This window comes from Barbus barbus (assembly GCF_936440315.1).
Source record: "Barbus barbus genome assembly, chromosome: 41".
Lineage (NCBI taxonomy): Eukaryota > Metazoa > Chordata > Actinopteri > Cypriniformes > Cyprinidae > Barbus > Barbus barbus.
In genome coordinates this window covers 2,862,500-2,884,791 of record NC_136719.1, presented here as the reverse complement: position 1 = coordinate 2,884,791, position 22,292 = coordinate 2,862,500, and the positions used below count along the sequence as shown (strand labels likewise).

At 36.8% G+C, this 22,292-nt stretch overlaps 1 protein-coding gene across 2 annotated transcripts in view; it reads left to right on the top strand.

Annotated features, from left to right (window-relative positions):
* Positions 1 to 317: 317 nt before the first annotated feature.
* Positions 318 to 22,292, top strand: part of LOC306860780 (1-phosphatidylinositol 4,5-bisphosphate phosphodiesterase gamma-1-like) — a 42,145-nt gene continuing 20,170 nt past the window's right edge. For both annotated transcript variants that reach the window (XM_079402697.1, XM_079402696.1), the window contains exons 1-16: positions 318 to 540; positions 1,052 to 1,333; positions 8,344 to 8,496; positions 8,612 to 8,705; positions 9,225 to 9,272; positions 10,537 to 10,621; positions 10,833 to 10,916; positions 11,523 to 11,545; positions 12,367 to 12,436; positions 12,559 to 12,660; positions 14,501 to 14,619; positions 17,574 to 17,659; positions 18,790 to 18,910; positions 19,025 to 19,193; positions 19,295 to 19,417; positions 19,509 to 19,610. In XM_079402697.1, coding sequence (XP_079258823.1) covers positions 1,117 to 1,333; positions 8,344 to 8,496; positions 8,612 to 8,705; positions 9,225 to 9,272; positions 10,537 to 10,621; positions 10,833 to 10,916; positions 11,523 to 11,545; positions 12,367 to 12,436; positions 12,559 to 12,660; positions 14,501 to 14,619; positions 17,574 to 17,659; positions 18,790 to 18,910; positions 19,025 to 19,193; positions 19,295 to 19,417; positions 19,509 to 19,610 — 1,596 coding nt within the window. In that variant the 5' untranslated portion in view covers positions 318 to 540; positions 1,052 to 1,116. The remainder of the gene's footprint in view (positions 541 to 1,051; positions 1,334 to 8,343; positions 8,497 to 8,611; positions 8,706 to 9,224; positions 9,273 to 10,536; positions 10,622 to 10,832; positions 10,917 to 11,522; positions 11,546 to 12,366; positions 12,437 to 12,558; positions 12,661 to 14,500; positions 14,620 to 17,573; positions 17,660 to 18,789; positions 18,911 to 19,024; positions 19,194 to 19,294; positions 19,418 to 19,508; positions 19,611 to 22,292) is intronic.

The following is a 22,292-nucleotide window of genomic DNA, read 5'->3' as shown; positions in this document are numbered from 1 at the left end:
AAGCATTATTCTTTTGTTATTTTAATATTTTGAATTGTTTTTAGCTTATCTTTTAGTTTTCATTTAAATGTTCAGTATTTATGTAATTTATTTTCGTAAATGTGTGTATATAGTATTTGCAGAGTTTTGACTTTTAGTTACTTTTTCTTATTTGTAAGTCGCTTTGGATAAAAGCGTCTGCTAAATGACTAAAAAATAAAGTCAAATTAAATGTGTAGTATACACACTGTTAACGATAGCAAGTATAGTATTGCAGTGTACTATTCCAGTCAGGCATAATGCATACTGTTAGCCCCACTGAGCAGCACAGAGGAGCCACAGCGCTGCAGCGGCGTCTGGAGAGCGGCGCTGTGTCTTTAAGAGGCCGAGCTCCGCTGCAGCGCTGTGGGATCTGCTGATGGGGGAAGGGCTCATGGCGGAGAGCAGACCTCACACCACCGCCGCTCCGATCCGCTGAACCCGCACAGGACGACATGAGCGCTGCTGAGATCGTGTTTCTGCTTCTACTGAGTCCCACAGAGCCAGCTGCATCCATACACGGTACGACAAAACAAACCTGTGTTATTATGATCATCGTTACCAACAGTATACACGCTCCCATCTCTCTATTAGCCTTTCAAATCTGATCGGTGTGTTGAAACTATTTAGAAATGTGTCGTTTTTAATATTATTATTAATAAGCATCAGTGTTTTTTTGTTTGTATGCATTGGTTGCATCTGTATAAAGTGATCTTATTGATTGCATTCAGCTAAATAATATTAGATGAGCTCTATTTAAACACACTCGAGTTCAGATTACAGTATGCATTAGAGGAAGGATCGGTGTTGTTCATTTATATGTTATAATAATCCATGCATTATCATCAGGCATTCACCATATTGCATTTCTGTCATGTATAATCTGTGTATATAACCACCAAAAAGGCCAGTAAGTTAAATGGACACATGTGGATGATTTTACAGCAGGCCTCTGTGTGTTTTCAATGCTGCTATTATTTCATAGTGTTGTTTTGTGATTTTTCTAATGCCCTTTTCTTCCTTATTTTCATAGGTGTCCTCATCAGGCCTGGGAGGCTGTGAATTATTCGGAAAGGAACTGAAGAACAAACAGGGGAAATGGCTGCGACCGCGGGCTTCGCCTCCAATGGACCTGGACCCTGGACGCTGAGCGACACCGAGGTGAACAATCTCTACCGGGATCTGGAGCTGGGCACTGTATTGACGCTCTTTTACTCCAAGAAGTCCCAGAGGCCGGAGAGAAGGACGTTTCAAGTCAAGCTGGAGACCAGGCAGATCATCTGGACCAGAGGAACGGATAAAATCGAGGGCGAGAGTAAGTTAAGGCTGGTTTAAGTTAACATTGGTGGGTGATAAATCAGTGCTTGGCATTATGGGTTCAGAAAAGGGTAGTTGGTGTTATATTTGCATAATTCATAACCACAGTTTGGGTTTTGAATGTGCTATTAATAAATATGCTTAATGCAATTTCCTTTATAGTGGTTGTTTATAAAAGCCTATTCTGTTTGGGAACCTGCTGTTAATGTTTTCATATGAAGAGCTTCATATTTTAGTTTTCTTGGTAGAAAATGATGGGTGTTATGACTGTTTGGTTGGTCACACTTTAATTTAAAGTCCAGTTCTCGCCATTAACAAACTATTAACTGTGACTTTTGCCTCAATTAACTCATAATTTGCTGCTTATTAATAGTTAGTGAGGTAGTTTGTGTGTTGGGTAGGATTAGGAATATGTTCATGCAGAATATGTGCATTATAAACAGCCAGTATGATAATGATAGGCATGCTAATAAGAAACTAATGAGAACTGGTCCCTATACTCAAGTGTTACCGTTTGGTTTGATATTTGCGTAAAGTATAACAATTTTGGTTTCTACAGCCTCAAAATGCATCTTCAGCCTCTGGATTCTCAGTGATTTGGCTGTGAATTGAATTGTTGTGATCATGTTTTGTTTTGGCGAGCAGTAGGTTATGGGCTGTGTGCTAACACGTTTAGCCGTAGTGTGCTGCTCGTCTGGGCTCTGATTGTAGGGCAGGCCCATCTGCGCTGCTGTTTTCCTGCGGCGGGATGTCTTACACACAGCTGCGCTTTGCTCCGGATGCACCAGCCACACTAAACAGAAGAAAAAACACCCAATGAGCCTCAGCGAGGTGTAATTGTGCATCTGAAGTTATATGTGACGCTCTTACATCAGACGTTTAGTAGCTCTGCTGAATGTTAGGATTTAACAAACCGATCACTGGCGTGTGAGGTTGTTCAAGTCGTCGATATTTAGGTGTGTGTGGATGGATTGAATTGACCCGCATTGTGTTATGAAGCATATACTCATTTAATTTTATCTCTTGATAAGAACTGTTATGGTCACCGGGATTAGACTGAAGATGTGGAAAATCTGTAAATGTCCACATACTTGTAACTCCAGGTCTGAGAAAGTAATGGAAATGAATAAAATCCTAAAACTGCATGGGAAAATCCACAGCTTTGGAGAATATCAGTTATGCCGTTTAAATATTTCCGTGAACAAGCTAATGTTAAAAATATCCAGTAATCATACATTTATTGGTCATAAAGTAGTGATAAAATGATTTTTTTTCAAAATGAAACCAAAATTAAAATGATAATTTAGTCAAGAAATGAAAATAAAGTTAGGGTAATTGGGTTATTGAATTTGGTATTTGACATGTTTTTGGTCGAGGTTCAGCAGACGGGTGTTACTTCATGGAGACGCTGTCAAAACACGCCGTAGGAGAATGAAATTTGACTTTCATAAATGATTTTAACCAACATTTTGGTTTTGGATGATAATTTTGGGTTGCCCAAATTTCGGTGCATTTCTAGTCAAAAGATGGGAAGTCCGACATCGCTGTGTTTGATATTTGCAAGGTACTTTTGATTGGGGAAATATGGCTTACATTTGCCACTAGTTAACCACTACTAGTGAAGTTTTGGTTTCATTTGCTCTGTTTGTCACAAACACATTGTATGTTTTTAATTTTTTCATGGTGACTTGTGGAATTGTTATCCTGGCTCTATATATTCTCTCACATTTACATCTATTTGATCTTCGTGTAACATTTAGCCCACATTGTTTTCAGAGGCTGTTAATGGCAGGTCTTTAGAAAGCGCTGCTTTATGTGCAAAATGAAAGAGTAGTTTTGGAATGCAGTTTTACCGTATGGACCAGTTAAAACCGTCTCAAGCACTTGTTTGTGTGCAGCTTTTGCGTGGCAGGTGACGTACAGATTTGAACTCGCACATCTAGTTCAGATGAGCTTGGTGTGGTCTTCATGCTCAAATGATCGTGCTAACACGTTTCTTTATTTTGACTGATAATCAGTGTGTTGCTGCTTATCAGCACGTCAGATAAGCTCACTTATGAATGTTTCGGTTGGTTTGTAAGCCGAGGTGGATCTACCAAAACGTCACGCTCCGATATCACAGAATCAGCCGTTAATAAAGCTCACAGTAACCAAAGGTGTAATCGCGTGTTTGGACAAACTGTGCTTTTAGAGATTTTCATTTTGATGGATTTTCCTGGATGTTCCTGTGGTGAAACTCTCTTAAGGTGTGTGTGTGTGTGAGACAGGAAGACTCTCGGTTGTGCTTGTGTTTCCTGCTGCCCTGTTTGGAATTGTCAAGCAGTTCTCTTGCACCAAGCCTGAGCTCCAGCTGCCTTTGTCCTGTGTGTGTGCGTGTGTGCGTGTGTGTGTGTGTGTGTGTGTGAGTGTGTGTCTCAGAGAGGGGCTTCCTCCACAGGCTGTTGTGTTTGTACTCTCCAACTTTATCATATAAAAAGAAACAGATGGAGCAAATGTGGACACTAGTATCTGGCCCTGCTGACTGAGGTCATATGTTGGGTGTTACGCAAGGACTTTATTCTTGTAAATTGTGGCGAGTCGAGTTGATCAGAGAACAAATCTGACTGATTTAGTTCATGTGGATTTGGGTCAGGAAGTCGTCTTAGAGAAAGACTTAATCTAAAGAAGTTAAAATAAAAGTTTTGTTGAAATAAACTCTTGGTTTAGAGTTGAATGATATGTTAGTGAGAATTCTGTGTCTAATCTGATCGTTTGATGGAAGTAAACCGAAAGATCAGATTGATTTCTCACATCATCAACATTTTAAAGCAAATTGATCTTTTTTTTTTTTTTTTTTTTGACATTCAAAAGCTCATCTACTAATTAGAGTATTAGTAGACTGTCTGCTTAATATCTTCTAACACTTTATTTTGATGGATCCACAACATACTAACCCTGAACCCACCCTAACAGTCTACTCTGAGAGTTAGCAGACATGTAAGTTACTTATAGTTCGTAGAAAGTGGACAATCAAAATAAAGTGCAACCCATTTTAATGACAATTGACCTTAGGATTATGATTCGCCTACTTAATCATGTCTTACTCACACACTATCTATCAAACACAATATCATTGCAAGTCCTCTTAATCATTGATATACCTGGTGATTTAGGAATAAATTACTTCAAATGCATTTGATTATCAGGGCAAAGAACAAAGCACACCATTTTTTTGAATCTATTAGTTTTTGTCAATACCTAGGATCTGATTCTGAATTACATATCACCTTGTTACCTTAATGTTGGGAATATGTGAAAAGGTTGAGTTAGTATGACCGATAGGGTCCAGAGTAGAGATGCACCGATTGCAGTTTTCTTGGCCGATTCCAATTTCAGATTTATTTTTTGTAGGAAGTGTGACCTGCCGATACCGATTTATGCCGATTTTCTTTCTAAGAACTATAATTGACCGCATATATTAACAAAAATCTATGCGAATTTCAGTGCACAAATTATTTACATAATAAAATAAATTATTAAACATTACAATTCCCCCAATCTGGACTAAGTTACAGATTTTCTCTTACTTAAACAACTCTCAAAATAAAGTGCTCTGGGACTGGAAAGAGGAAGAAATATTTACCTGATGTCATGTCCTAGTATGTTTGGTATGCCCCCCCTAACCCGAGTAAATGTCATCTTTCACATCAAATTCTTTCTGAAACTGTAGTGTTTCTATTGAAATGAAATCAGTATGAACAAACTCTATGTTTCCACTGCTGAGGAAACAGAAGCTGCATCTGAAGTGACATTAGATGCATTTACACAGTTTGGTGAAGCTGAGGTGCCATGAATGCATTTACTCTGCAACATTTCAAATGCATAATTTAATAAGATTAATGTTTTTTTAAGTGTTTTTTATATATATATATATATATATGTATGTGTGTGTATATATGTGTGTATATATATGTATATGTATGTATGTGCACATACACACATAATAAATATAAACAGTACACTCACATGTGTTCTGTAAACACTTTTATTTTGTATGCGATTAATCATCTGACAGCACTAGTTTGTACACCGTGCATGTGTGAAGTGTCTTCTGCTCCTCGTATGTGATTGGCTGAGCAGCACTGGGGCTTTTTGCTGCTGGTATGACTGGTTTGTGTTTGTGCGATGCTGACTGAAAGTGGAGAGAGAAACGGTGTTAAAGTCTCGGTACAGAATAAATATTGGTGCAGCTACATTTAATGTATACAGTGAAGACCATGCAGTGTTATTTTACATTTGATTATCAATTTCTGTACCTGAATACTGTTAGACTTACCTGAAACATAGTTTATTTCATTTGTATCTTTGCTCTATTATATTTATCTGTGCTTGTAATTTGTTTATTGTCTTTGCTGATTTACTCACCTAAAATCACCCCATCATTGATTTATTTATTTTCCAGTTAGATGTATTCCAGACATCTGGTGATTTTTATTTATAATTTATTTATTTTTCCATATCGCTATATATATATATATATATATATATATATATAATTTCTAGATTATAAGTAATCAGCCTTGTGAAGGCCACGTCGTGCCTATCAACGACCCTTAGCTGCTCTAAATCACTGGGATTATTGCTATATTTCACATTTTCAGACCTCTTAAACCCTAAACAATATTATATCATTAAAAATGCCTGTATTGGGCTCTATAAGTGTCACTCTGTCTTACAGTTTAAAGACTAAATTTGATTAGTTTCTACAAAACGCTGTAGTTAGGTCCAGAATAATACAGAATTCACGGTTTATGACGTGACTTCATAAGGAAACGAATGTTACTGAAAAGCTAGATGGAGCTGGTGTTGTGTCGTATTTAATGACACCTGTGTCTTTGTCAGAGCAGCACAGGATGAGTGCGGTTAGGAGAAACGGGAGACACACACACACACACACACACACACACACACACGCACACACACACACACACACGACTCTGTCTTCTGCTGAGACTTACAGCCAGGCTCCAAAATTAACCTTTTGCCACCCCTTTAAATAGGCAAATTGAGCCATGAATTTTGAAAATATGTACATTTATTTACAAGCATATATTTATATTAATATATTTTATATTATATATAAATACATATATTTAATATATAAACATAACATATTTTTCTGAAATATATACATGTATGTGTATTATATATATTCATGATAGGCTGTTGAAATATCAAAAATGTGTCTTAATCAAAACTTTGCCAGTGGTTTTATTGCTGTCATTTTTTTTTAGTTGGCGACTTCTGTTATTTTTTTTAAATATGTGGTCTTATGGTTATGGTAACTATGAAAGTGTAATACTCCTGCAACTCTGACAGAAGAGCACTAGCAACGCTGAGGTCACGGGTTTGATTCCCTGAAACGTATCCAGTGTATAGCTTGAGAGCAATTCAGGTTGCTTTGGACACTAGTCTGAATGTGGTAAAATGAGTTTTCCTGATGTTGTGGTGTTTTGCTTAAGTTACTGATTACATGAGTTATAAAACTCTACCTGTTTTCTGAAGTAAGTCTCTGGTGTCTGTGTTTTATTGCGACCTCCAAACGCAGGTAATCTGGTAATCAAGTGGTTTTTGCTGCAGTAAGCTTGTGAAGTGGCTTTGATACTGCATTAGAGACATTAGAGGAAGTGTTTAAATAATCCTGTCCAGTTAAACAATACTGAATCTAATAAGAACATGAATGGAACTACACTACCATTCAAAAATCACTGACATTTCATTCTTTTTTTATTTTTGAAAATATTTGTATTCGGCAATAATGAATGAAATTGATCAAAAGTCACCGTAAAGATATGTCTAAAGTTATAAAAGTTTCTGTTTCGAATAAAAGCTGTTGTCTTGAACTTTCGATTCAAATCATTTAAACATCAAAACATCCTGGGGAAAATCAGTTTCTGCTAAATTATAAAGCAGCACAACTGTTTCAACATTGATGATAATGAGAAATGTTTCTTGAAATCAGTATATTAGAGTGATTTCTGAAGGATCATGTGACTCTGAAGACTGGAGGAGTAATGATGCTGGAAATACAGATTTGATCACACGAATAAATTACATTTTAACACCATATTCATATAGAAAACTTTAAACTGTAATAATATTTAACAATATTACTTGTTTTACTTTATTATTAATCAAATAAATGCAGCCTCTGAGCAGAAAAACACTTCTTTCAAAAACATTAAAAAAAACTTACCAACTGCATTGAATCCGATTGCTATGAATTACCAAAAAGTGCTTTTTAAATCCTGAAGTGAATCGATTTCAACCCAAAGAGTCACACTATTATGGGTATGAAAGGTTCATATTTTGTTTTGGGAGTCCCTAACAACAGGTTGACATGCATGCAAGGTCAAAAAACACTTTCATTGTCTTATAATATGCATTTATTTTTTACCTTATTTACCCAACGACTCCCAAACGATTCACTCAACGATCCATTTTTCCAAACCCCTCCTTTGTGACGCTAATCTGTGGCGATTGTTCTCATTTTCATCTCATCTCGCCTGTAATGCCTGATAAAGCAGTGTTTGAGTGCAGTGCAGTCCGAAGGCGGCACCTAGTGGCAAAGAATGAATTTGCATTTTCATTCAGACCAAGGCAAAAAGACCAACAAGTGGGCGGCAATATGCTAATGTTTCATGTTGACGTCAACATGAAACGGCTTGGGATTTGTTTTAAAAACGACTCGTTTCAATGATTCAGAGTCGACTCTTTCTTTTGAGAGACAATAACTTTATACACGGAGCACTTTCAGATTTAAAACTTTGCAGGATGTTTCCATTCACTTAGAGCTGTGTTACTGCATGAATGATCATTTTCAAAAATCCATAATAGGGGCACTTCAATAAATACCTAAATGTTTCCTGTTGTGATGAAAAAAAAAAAATCCCACTGTATTTCATTGCAGTTGAATCCTTATTCTGAATTGTTTGATTTACTCCGGTCCGTCTCTCGTGTCTCTTTCAGTTGATATTCGGGAGATTAAGCAGATCCGCATGGGCCAGAAGTCACGGGACTTCGAGCGGTATGTGGAGGACTCGACCGCCCGGCCCGACCAGGCCCACTGCTTCGTCATCTTCTACGGCACCGAGTTTCGGCTCAAAGCGCTCAGTTTGGCAGGTAAACCATAACTCTGCTGCTGCGCATCGCTTCTGCACACACACACACACACACACGCTCTCTCACACACACACACACGTATTCATGCTGGTGTTGTTCTGTCTGTGCACCGCAGCGACCTCAGACGAGGAGATGATCATGTGGGTGAAGGGTTTGAACTGGCTGATGTCCGATACGATACACTCCCCCACACCCCTGCAGATAGAGAGGTGACCTTTGACCTTTTACATGCACCCATTCCTGTAGATATCGATTGATGAAAACCATTAAGCTCTGGGTTCACTTATGTGACCCTGGACCACAAAACCAGTCATAAGGGTCAATTTTTTTTTATTGAGATTTATACATCATCTGAAAGCTGACTAAATAAGCTATTTTTTAAATAAGATACCTGATATCTGGTGCAAAATCAAAATATTGAGAAAATAGCCTTTAAAGTTGTCCAAATGAAGTTCTTAGCAATGCATATTACTAATCAAAAATGAACTTTTGATATATTTATGGTAGGAAATTTACTAAATATCTTTACTTAATATCCTAATGATTTTTGGTATAAAAGATAAATGTATAATTTTGACCCATACAGTGTATTTTTGGCTACTGCTACAAATATACCCCAGAGGCTTAAGACTGGTTTTGTGCTCCAGGGTCACATGTCAAGTGTAAAAGTGCCTGAAATGTGAACATTAACGTGTCCTGTATTTTCTTTTTTCTCTTGTTGTACCCAGGTGGCTGAGAAAGCAGTTTTACGCAGTGGATCGTAACAGAGAAGACAGGTATGTTTCGTATCAGTGTATAACAGTGTAATGGAGCGCACAACTTCTGGAAAAACGATCTCTACAGGAGATACTGTGCATTTGAGCTGTTTTCCTGCCGTAGAGATTAATCTCATCTTTCTTGCCATATGTCTGTGTTAAGAGGTGTGTGCTTTAAGGGTAGAAATGGCTGCCTCAGAGGTACCAGGCCTTATCAGGCCAAACACACACACACACACACACACACACACACTCACACACACTCCTGTTGGGTAAATAGAGCTCAGAGACGGCACGTCCTGCAGCAGGAAACAAAGCTCAGAACATGAGTGTGTGTGTAGGAGTGCACACACACACACACACACACGCTGAAGGTAAATACAGAGAGAGTGGCTGAAAGACACGTGAGCTTTGTGTGAGGTGTTGCATTCGGATGAAATGGTGGTCGTGTGGAGATAAATGCCATTTCCAGCTTGTCAGAACATTTTTGACTAAATCAAATAAGTGACGTACACAGTAGAAATTAATCATCTTTTCCACTCACATTCAAAATATGCCTCTTCACCTGTACATACTGGCAGTGTCTCTGTTGTTTTTTGTTATATATATATATATATATATATATATATATATATATCAACATTTATTCAAATGTGAAGACTTATTTTGTTAGAAAAGATTTAAATCGCTTTTTATTAATTTAACACATCCTTGCTGAATACAATACTCATTTCTTTCAAGAAAAAAGAAATATTACTGACCCCTAACTTTTGAATGGAAGTGTATAATGTTACTAAAGTTGTATTTGAACTAAATGCTGTTCTTTTTTAACTTTTTATTCATCGGAGAATCATGAAAAATATCACAGGTTCCAAACAATTAAGCAGCACAACAGTTTTCAACCTTGATAATAAATCAGTATATTATTATGATTTCTGAAGATCATGTGACACTGAAGACTGGAGGAATGATGCTGGAAATACAGCTGCAGATCACAGAAATAATTACACTTTACAATATATTCACATAGAAAATAGTTATTTTAAATTGTAATAATATTTCACAATATTACAGTTTTATGTATATTTGATCAGATAATTCAGCCTGCATGTGTATATGTATTCAAAACTTTCTATTATATTAACATTGCTAAAAGCTTTTTTTGTTTGAGCAACACAAGTTTTCATTATTTTGTGAGAAACACGAGAGGAATAAACACTGAAAACACTAACAGGACTGAATTTCCTCATGAACCTGACGCTGACGTGGTTTTGTTCGTTTGCAGAATTTCCTGTAAGGATCTGAAAAGTATGCTGTGCCAGGTCAACTACAGAGTTCCCAACATGAGGTTCTTACGAGAGAAACTTCCGGTAACACACACACTCTCTGCAGGATCATACGTCACTTGCCTGTTATCTGGTTTAATTATCACACTGTTAACTGCAGTAGTGTCACACTGGATGTTTTGTCGTTATTTTGTCTGTGTAATTGTTTAATCTGTATTAATGCAGAATGCAGCACAGTTCTTTTTTGTTTTTCAATGCATTATTCATGATGTTTTTCATGTAATATCTTGGATAGGATGGAGAGCTGAGGAATGGAGATGTATCCTATAGTCATTTCGCGCAGTTGTACCGCAGCCTGATGTTTGACGCGCAGAAATCAGTAAGTCATGTTTATTTGTGTGTGTTATTTATATGTAGGTGGAGCAGGGCAAGAGGTGAAGCCTCTTCAGAGCCATTTAAACCCATCAGTCGTCCCCTTTTGCACCGCTTCTCAAATGGCCTTCACGTCAATACTTCCCCTTTTAAAAAGCCACAAGATCCATCGGCTAAAAGCCATTAGGCCACACTCAAGCACACACACACACACACACACACTCAAGCACACACACACACTCTCACACACACACACACACACACACACACACACACACACACACACACACACACACAGAGACAGATGCGGCACTGATGACCCCTGCACTTAAAGCTGTGTGTGTGGATTGCATCACTTGTGGTCTGTGTGGCTGTTTGATATTGCATCAGTTTATTAGTGTCTGATGGGTCTATATATATATATATATATATATATATATATATATATATATATATATATATATATATATATATATATATATATATATATATATATGTGTGTGTGTGTATAATGTGTGAATCTGGGTGTTTTACTGTAGTGGGTGTAGATACAATACATCAGATATTTATTGTATTATTGACATAATCAGAATTTTGTTCTGTGTTTCTGTAGATGGAGATTCCACTGCTGCAAAGGTATTCACTCGCTCTCTTATTTACTTATATAAGATAAAGTATTTACAGCACGCGTCTGAAACGTCTCCTGTTTGATGTGCTCATAAAGACGTTCTGCGACTGAATAAATGCACTTCTTGTCAAGAAAAAACAGACAGAAACAGCAGTTATGAGTGGGGTGTCTAACCCTAGGCTCCGCCTCTGCGTTAACGGCGTTAAATAATTTTAACACAGTAATCTGAAAAAATTAATCGCCTGCATTAACGTACTAATTTTGACAGCACTAATATAATATATATATATATATATATACACACACACACACACACACATCCTCTATCTATACCTGACCATCTAACACTAGCACACTCTATTCTATTTATATTCTGTCTACTCATTTTCTTTTTATTTATAAAAAAAAAAAACCTTGGTCCTTTAACACTTGCACTTTTTACAAAACTTGCTTTCTTTTTATTTAAAAGAGAGAGCCTCTAACACTAATGTTCCCTATTCTTTTTCTATTCTATCTACTTGTTTTCATTTTATTTATTAAAGAAACACCCTTGCTACATGCACTGTGCTAGGCTAACCGGGACTGGTCTCAGCACTTGTGTATCATTGCTCTTTTGTTGTTCTGATTGCTTCTGTTGTCCTCATTTGGATAAAAGCATCTGCTAAATGCAGTGTAAAAGGAAATATATTACTGATGAATTGTGCACAATACGACCTGTTAGTAAATGGTCATTTATTGTATTTTACACACTGCTTAATTCATCTGACGTCTCTTGGGTGTCCAGACATGCTGCTGTAACACTGATCTGTGTGTTTGTGTGTTTCTTCAGGCTGATTGAGAGACCAGAGCAGAAGATCTCACTGGAGGACTTCCAGAACTTCCTGATTGAATATCAGAAGGTTAGATAGTCACTTCTCATGTTATTACTCAAACAAAACTTTTGTTGTTTGTACAGTACAGCGTGGCGTGTTACAGAATCTGTACTCCAGATGTTTGGTAATAACTCTGTGTGTGTCTTCAGGAGCTCTGGGCTACAGACAATAACAAGGTGCAGGAGTTCATGTTCCAATACCTGAAGGATCCTCTGCGAGAGATCGAGCAGCCGTACTTTCATCAAGACGAGGTGACGTTTACATACACGTGAAGTGATTAGTGCATTCTGGGTACGCATTTGGTAAGTTCCCTGGGAAAGAAGCCAATAGCTGTGCAGTTGCAAGCACCACGCTTTACCCACATCACCACTTCCTGCTGTGTGACCTCAGATCTTTGTTTGATATGCCTGATCTGCCTCGTTCTGACCTTAATTACTTGCTTTTGAATTTCCATCTACTGTTTAAAAGAACTATTTAAATGAGGTGTATATTTATTGAACTTTCATGAAGTTGTAGGCAGTGTTGGGTAAGTTACTCTAAAAAAGTAATTAATTACTAGTTACTAAATACATCTTCAACAGTGTAATTAGATTACTGTACAAATTACTCTCTCCGAACTAATTACTTTCTAAATCCTGTATCAGCCTCGACAAGTTAACGATACAAGGATAGACATGAAACGGTTCTTTTAAGTCTTTCAACTACATAAATCACACTTTAGATTAATGTCAAAGACTTTTGCCTCGATACTCCTAATTACTGCTTATTAATACTTAATAAAGTAGTTAATTGGGTAGGATTAAGGATTTAGAATAAGGTCTTGCAGAATAAGACATTAATATGTGCTTTTTAAGTAATAATAAACAGCCAATATGCCAGTAATATTCATGCTAATAATGAGAATTAGACACTAAAGTGTTACTAATATTCTTATTAACTCACCACAGTATTTAAAGTGAGAAGGGTGCATAAAAAGCATGCATTTTAAGGGTAGAGTTTAGATTTTGATGTTAAATCCACTATTGTATTGTGTGGAAATGTTCTACAGTCAATACACAGTATTAGGTTCAATTACATAATAAGTAACTGTAATTAAATTACAGAAAAATAAGAGTAATCCTTACTTTTTCAAGGGACAAGTGATTAAATTACTGTAACTAATTAGTTACACCCAACACTGTAGCTTATATTTATGATCAGTGTTGGGGGTAACGCATTACAAATAGCGCGAGTTATGTATTCAGATTAATTTATTAAAATTAACGTTTTTAATTTACAGGAAAATACGTTTTCAAATAATTAACGCCAGTTACTGATGCAAACCTGCGATAATTAAATGTTAAGTAACACAAATATCCTTTGTATTTAATCCCATTTTTATTAATGTCTTTGCTGCTGACAGCAAACCATAGTAATAAGCAAAATTACTCTAGATTAACATTTGTGCTTCTTTATTCATTGCTGAAGTGTGTACTTTCTTCTTTTACTGTTCTACTGGTTTATTCACTTCACTTTTGGTGTGAAAGGGCTGTTACATTTACCAAAAACATAACTTTTTATAATAAAAAAAACTATCAAGCCCAGTCCAGATTTATAAGTAAGGCAACAGTAACGTAACGCATTACTTTCCATAAAAAGTAACATAATTAGTTACTTTTTTAGGGAGTAACGGAGTATTGTAATGCATTACTTTTAAAAGTAACTTTCCTCAACACTTTATAATATTGTTTATTTAGTAGCTAATTGGAATGGATATTTTCACACAAATTGAGATCTGACTGCATTTTATTTATTCTCGTTTGTTTTTAAACAAGTACGACTAAGTATGAACTCCTGTAAAGTAAGTAGCAAACCAAATGGCTGATTTCATATTTACTTTGACCTCCTGTCCTTGTAGAACCACTTTTCCTAGTTAATGTTCCCTTCACTTATAATTTGTTGAGAAAGAGCAGAAACAATGACTTCTGTGTTTTGTTTTGTACCCCTTCGTGTGAATTGGTGTTTAGCTGTAAGCCAGTTAGTGTTGAACAGGCTACTTCCTCATGTTTCCTTGCTGTTTTTAACATAAGCGTCATGTTTTGCGGTTCTCAGCTCCTCACTTATCTGTTCTCTAAAGAGAACACTATCTGGGACTCACAGCTCGATCAGGTGAGGGCCGAGGACATGAACAACCCCCTGTCCCACTACTGGATCTCCTCGTCCCACAACACGTGAGTAAAGAAGTGACCAGCGCTCCCTCTAAACTACACACTGATGTGAGGAAAAAAACAAACAAATGGACTCAGTTCTGCTGGTCTGGTGTCTTTTCAGTATGTTTTCAGTAATTTCAGTTATACAGTGCTGATTAACCAAGAAGCTGTATGTTCATTAAAATTCTCTCAAAGGAAAAACATTCAAAGGAAAGCCTTTGGCGTGAGTTGCAGAAGGCATGGGATAACATTAGAGTTGAAGTTCTCAGGAAATATATTGACACTATTATTGACATACCAAATATTAAAGTTAAAAGTACAGTAAAAACAGTACGACTCACTTCATCTCATATTTGTTGTGCTCAGAGAAACAATCTGCATGTTTTTTGAACGTTATGAAATTAAATTATGACCAAAACTATCAGTATTTTCAGATCTGTCAGGTTTTCTAACAATTTTGGCCACCACTCTGTTGGTTTGTTAGAATATAAAATTGATCACCCTCAAAAACAAAAATGTTTGGTGATGGAGAAAGGACTAGTTAGTTAATTAGTTAGTTATAGTATAAAATGAATCTCCCTTGTTAGATGATGGGGACATATTTGGTTGGTTGATTGATTGATTGATTAGTTAGTTAGTTATAATATATTATGAATCCTCCTTGAGCAGTAAAGTTAGATGATGGGAAAAGATTTGGTTTGTTAGTTAGTTATAGTATTAAATGAATCCTTGAGACAGGATGTTAGATGATGCGGAAATATTTGGTTGATTGACTGGTTAGTTAGTTATATAAAATGAATCCTCCTTGATCCATAAAGTTAGATGATGTGGAAATATTTGGTTAGTTGGCCAGCTAGTTAGTTGGTTAGTTTGTTATAGTATAAATTAATACACCTTGAGCCATAATGTTAGATCAGGGGTGTCAAACTCCGTTCCTGGAGGGCCGCAGCCCTGCAGAGTTTAGTTCCAACCCTGCTCCAACTCACATACCATATAGTTCTCAAATAAGCCTTAATGACTTGATTAGCTGGATCAGGTGTGTTTAATTAGGGTTGCATCTAAACTGTGCAGGCCTGTGGCCCTCCAGGAACGGAGTTTGACACCCCTGTGTTTTTTGGTTAGTTAGCCAGCTAGTTAGTTGGTTAGTTTACTAGTTATAGTATAAATTAATACACCTTGAGCCATAATGTTAGATGATGGGGAAAGATTTGGTTAGTTGGCCAGCTAGTTAGTTGGTTAGTTTACTAGTTATAGTATAAATTAATCCTCCTTGAGCCATAATGTTAGATGATGGGGAAAGATTTGGTTAGTTGGCCAGCTAGTTAGTTGGTTAGTTTACTAGTTATAGTATAAATTAATCCTCCTTGAGCCATAATGTTAGATGATGGGGAAAGATTTGGTTAGTTGGCTAGTTAGTTAGTTATAGTATAAATTAATCCTCCTTGAGCCATAATGTTAGATGATGGGGAAAGATCTGGTTAGTTGGCCAGCTAGTTAGTTGGTTAGTTTACTAGTTATAGTATAAATTAATCCTCCTTGAGCCATAATGTTAGATGATGGGGAAAGATCTGGTTAGTTGGCTAGTTAGTTAGTTATAGTATAAAATGAATCCTCCTTGAGCCATAATGTTACATGATGTGGAAAGATCTGGTTAGTTGGTCAGCTAGTTAGTTGGTTAGTTTACTAGTTATAGTATAAATTAATCCTCCTTGAGCCATAATGTTAGATGATGGGGAAATATTTGGTTAGTTGGCTAGTTAGTTATAGTATAAAATGAATCCTCCTTGAGCCATAATGTTACATGATGTGGAAAGATCTGGTTAGTTGGTTAGTTTACTAGTTATAGTGTAAATGAATCCTCCTTGAGCCATAATGTTAGATGATGGGGAAATATTTGATTATTTAGTTAGTTAGTTATAGTATAAAATGAATCCTCCTTGAGCCATAATGTTAGATGATGTGGAAAGATTTGGTTAGTTGGCCGGCTAGTTAGTTGGTTAGTTTGTTAGTTATAGTATAAATGAATCCTCATTGAGCCATAATGTTACATGATGGGGAAGGATTTGGTTGGTTGGCTAATTAGTTAGTATTTATAATACATAATAAAATGTATTAGCATAAATCTATTACAGAGTGTATGCCTAAAAATAAAATAATTAATGGGGAAAACCCGTCTGGTTGGTTGGTTAGTTAGAGTATGACATGATTCCTCCTCAAATAATTTAAATGTTAGTAATGGGAAAATGTTTTGAACAGATTCCAATGAGAAACAATATTCTTGTTAACATAAAACCATCCCCATTAGAACGCATAAGTCTGTGAGATGCTTTCCACATGATGCACTCCTACATTCTTATTATTGTGTAAACCTCTTATTCCCAAAGATCATATATATATAATATTTATATTTATTTCAGAGTTGTGGCTTCCTAATGTGCAAATCTAAAGTGTGATGTTGAACAACCAACACAATATGCAACTTGAACAAAGAGCAGTCATCTGTGAACGTGTATTGTGTATCTGTCAGTAAACGTGAATAGAGAGACATGTCTTGCACAGATGTTGGGGAGTGTCTGAATCTGAAAAGGGCAGATGAGTTGAGAGATTTCTGTATCTGTTCATACGATATGACTTTCAGGCCGGTTAAGTGTTACTGTTGTTCATTGCATACTTTAGCGTTGAGGGCATAATTGATTTTAAATCCTAGCATTTGTTTTCTTTCGTGACTCCAGAACAATTAAGGTAGATTTGTGTTTAACTGGTGTAACTAGATGATAAAGCTGTTAGGTAGTTTAAGGGGAAGCAATTAAAGACTGACAGAATGGAATGAATCCTTTAACATGTTTGTAAAGAATATTTGTGTGATATATGAGCTGTAGTAGAGGTGAAAGTTTATTGATCTTGAGAGTAAGGTGTGTGCCAGTACTGATGTGTGTTATGGAGCATCAGGCCCTGACGTGTGCTTGTATTTTTAGCTATCTGACAGGAGACCAGTTTTCCAGTGAGTCGTCTCTGGAGGCGTACGCCCGCTGTCTGCGGATGGGCTGCAGATGCATCGAGTGTGAGTCTCAACGCAACACTCAGCCAGCTATTACTAACGTTGCACACTGCTGTTGATGAATGCAAACATCTTAAAATATTTCTGTTTCTTATCTAGAAACTAACATGCTGATAAAATGAAACAAATAAACCAAAAGAAACTAACCGATGAAACAAACAAAAAACATAAAAAAAAATAAAAAATAAAAACCATGAAACAAACAACGAATAAATAAAAAACAAACACATGAAACAAACAACAAATAAATATATGATAAAATTTGATATGTTTGTTTTTTTATTTATTTGTTGTTTGTTTCATGTTTTTTTTTTAATGTTTATTGTTTGTTTCATCGGTTAGTTTCTTTTGGTTTATTTGTTTCATTTGTTTCATGTGTGTTTGTTTGTCCATTGTTTCATCGGTTAGTTTCTTTTGGTTTATTTGTTTGTTTCATGTGCTCGTTTCTTTTGGTTTATTTGTTTGTTTCATGTGCTCGTTTCTTTTGGTTTATTTGTTTGTTTCATGTGCTCGTTTCTTTTGGTTTATTTGTTTGTTTCATGTGCTCGTTTCTTTTGGTTTATTTCATGTTTGTTCCTTGGTTTTTAATTTTTTCATGTATTTGGTTCTTTTGTATTGTTTGTGTTACATGTGTTTTGTTTCTTTCGGTTTGTTTGGTTGGTTGTTTGTATGCTTGTTTTGAATTTTTTTTAAATAGACTTTATTATCTTTAAATGTAACAAACACGCACCGTAACAATAAACAGGCAAACAAAAAGTGCAGAAATGTATAACAATTATATTTATTTTTTAGGAACTGAAATTTGACTAGAACAATTTTTTTTTTTTTTTTTTTTAGAGCTAGAGCTATGAGACTAGACCAGGGCTGACCAAACAGGGCCAGTGTCCTGCAGAGTTTAGCTCCAGCTTGCCTCAACACACCTGCTTGGAAGTTTCTAGTATGCCTAGTTAAGAGCTTGATTAGCTGTTTCAGGTGTTTAATTAGGGTTGGAGCTAAACTCTGCAGGACACCGGCCCTCCAGGACCGAGTTTGGACGCCCTTGGACTAGACTGACATGACCGTATCAATGTCCTTTAAGTGTGTTGTTGTGTCTCTGGCAGCTGGTTGTAACGTGTGTTTGTGTGATTTTGCAGTGGACTGCTGGGACGGTCCTGAAGGGATGCCTGTTATCTACCACGGTCACACCCTCACCACCAAGATCAAGTTCAACGATGTGCTTTACACCATCAAAGAACACGCCTTCGTTACGTCTGAGTGAGTGTGACGTCTGCACACACCTGTGCTGTGTGTGATGTTTTCATAAGGTCATCTTCTGAATGCGTGTTATGCAATAGTCATTGTGATTCCTTTACATGTGTTTGCGCACAGCTATCCCATCATCCTCTCCATCGAGGACCACTGCAGTATTGTCCAGCAGAGAAACATGGCCACCCTCTTTAAGAAAGTGTTTGGAGAGATGCTTCTGACCAAAGCGGTGGACATCTCAGCCGACGGTCTCCCCTCGCCCAATCAGCTCAAGAGGAAGATCCTGATCAAGGTGAGAGCCCATTGGCTACATGAGAGAAAATGACATTTTGTAGCTATTTATGTTAAGATTTTCTCAACTAAGCACCTTCATTGATGGATTGATGTATTCAGCACAAGAAATTAGCTGAGGGAAGTGCCTACGAGGAGGTCTCGTCTTCAACGCCCTACTCGGAGAACGACATTAGCAACTCCATCAAGAACGGCATCCTGTACCTGGAGGATCCCATCAACCACGTGAGATCCCCTTCATCTGCTCCAATAGAGACGCTAGATCTGTTGGCAGACTGTTGAGACTCATCGTGGATGTTCACTGTTGTCCTCACAGGAGTGGTATCCTCACTTCTTTGTCCTGACCAGCAATAAGATCTATTACTCTGAAGAGACCTCGAGTAATCAAGGGAACGAGGATGAGGAGGAGCACAGAGAGGTGAGGTTTCAGTCGTGTAATAGTTGTTTAGCTGTTTTCACAGAAGTGTAGCTTCAGGGTCCCCACGAGTCGCAAAAAAAATCAGTTTGATTAAATTCAAGATCTAAAATGGTGTAAATCTTAATAATCATTAGGGACAGACAAACAGGAATTGCAAAATGATGTGAAACTTAACCAACATTCAAAAGGCTATGATTTAATGAAATAAACGCTCTCTGTCGTGTTCGGCTCTTGCTTTCGGAGCGTTTTGCAGTGAATAAGCCAAGCGATTGCTTATGATCTTGATGATTTATGACCGTGTTTGCTTAGTTTTTTATATTGTAATATGTTGTTAATTGTTGCAACAGTGCAAAATTTAACTCTCTCGTCTGCTTGAAGGAGCAGCTGGAAGTACTAAAGCATAAATATTTGAAAATTAGAGTCATCTATCTGTCTGTCTCTATCTATCTCGCTTTCTCTCACTGGGCCGTCCTGTCATAAGAAAGAAAGGCTAAACTTTTAATGCATTCACAAGTATTGGCACAATAATCGCGGCTCTTTTGTGGACTTGTTCTTCACGCAACAATGTGCAGAAACACGGCAGCTAAACTCTAAAACTTCACAGAGTAGTGTAATCATCATAACGTTATGTATATGACAGTCCAAGTCATAGTTATTAATATTCTGCATTCATTGTTGTTTGACCTCAATGTAGCGCTTTACTGCAGGGCAACTCAACCAAATGCATCATATACGAGATAAATGATATATAGCCTATACACATACAGTATGTGACAACACATTCCTTCGTTTCATAATACTTAATTGTAAACGGAGATTGGTGTGTTTACAAGACGTATATGTGCTGAATTGTGCATAAATGATCCACAACGATGCCGTGCTATGGGCCATTGATAGAGGCTGCAGCGGAAGTGTGGTTATCACTGCGCCCTTTTCTCAAATAATGCTTCTTACCTTTTCTGTGTTGTCTGTTTTCCAAGTTGTTGGTATATAATCTATAAAGAAATAAGATTTTACTTGTTTGTAACTTATCTGGCCACTCAGACCGCTGACTCGTGAGATAATGTGCTTAGCATGGCGCTGGATGGTTTCTATTCTCCGTCTCCGGGAAAAGACCCTTTTTTTAAACGGTCTTGAATCTCCGGTACATTTGAGCGTATTATCTCAATTTACTCAGTCATTTCCCTTAAATTACCACATCATGATAAATTACTTCAAAATGACAACATTTATGACCAGACGCACATTTTTCCAAGAAAATTAAACACATCTCAGTCCGGTTGAAGCATATTAAACTCAACACAACAACGTAATCCTGATAGAATAGGAACAAAGCCATGAATCCGAGTCAGCTCTTGTTTAATATGTATTTCCCAGGGCACATTAGTGTGTGTGTGTACATATATACTGAGTAAACCCTGTGTGGAGTATTTGAAACTTGCAGTTACGCTGTCTTTTAGTTGTTTCAGAACGAATGTAAAAACGTTCGTACACAGCAGATGCTTTTCTATACTGTTAACTAGATTCTTATTATCATGCATATTTCTAACATTAGCTGTTTATTAGTACTTATACAGCACATAGTAATACCTTATTCTGCATGACCATATTTTAGATCCCTTAACCCTAATAAAACCACAGCCTTTCTTACTATTAATAAGCAGGATATTAGGATTTCACTGAGGGGAAAACGCTTGGTGAATGTGTTCCCAATCTAAAGGGTTACTTTTGGTCTCAAGTGCTCTTTAGAAGACGTCTTGTAGACGTACGCTTGCGGTTTATAGTATCTTAATTTAACACCGTCCACAGAAAAAGCCCCCAGTTTCGGTAGCGTCCAGAGAGCTTCCTGTGCTGCGTTCGATTCAGGTAAATTGAATTAGGTGTGTGTGTTTATTTGGTAGCACTTTATTTTAGGGTCTCTTAACTAGTTGCTTATTAGCATGCATATTACTAGAATATTAGCCATTTATTAGTAGTAATTAAGCACATATTAATGCCTTATTCTACATCCCTAATCCTACCCGATACCTTTCTAACTATTAATAAGCAGCTAATTAGGAGTTTATTGAGGGAAAAGCCATAGTTAATAGTGAATAAGAGTTCCCTATTCTAAAGTGTTACCTATTCTCTTTTCACATACATATATATTTAACTCTCATATTCATATATTTTACACACAGGTTTATACATTTTGCTCTTATGAAAATGTATTCAAAGTATACATTCAATATTATAAAAAAATAAATGTGTGTAAGAAGAAAGTGCATGTATGTCTAAAGAAAATATGCATATGTAAGAGAGGAATATATGTGTGTGTGAGAGAGTATAGTGGAAACAGAAGACGGGTAGGCGCCGCCTCAGCCGTGTTGCCAGAGACACTTACTATAAGCGTCTGGTTTTTTCCACTATATGACAATTTAGGAAGTGAATACAGTGGGAGGTGGCAGAATCAGGTTAGGGTCAGCGATATTTTTATATTATTTCCATTACTCAAGATTTGTACTCATTGTGGTTTATTTCTTTTTAGATAGTTTGTTTCTCGTAGCAATATCTGGCAACACTGCATCTCCAGTATTTAAACTGACTCGTGTCTACTACACCAGACGCAAGCGGCCCGGCGTGATACAGTATACAACCTATTATAATGATGCTGTCTACACGGGATGCGGCACAACGTGATAA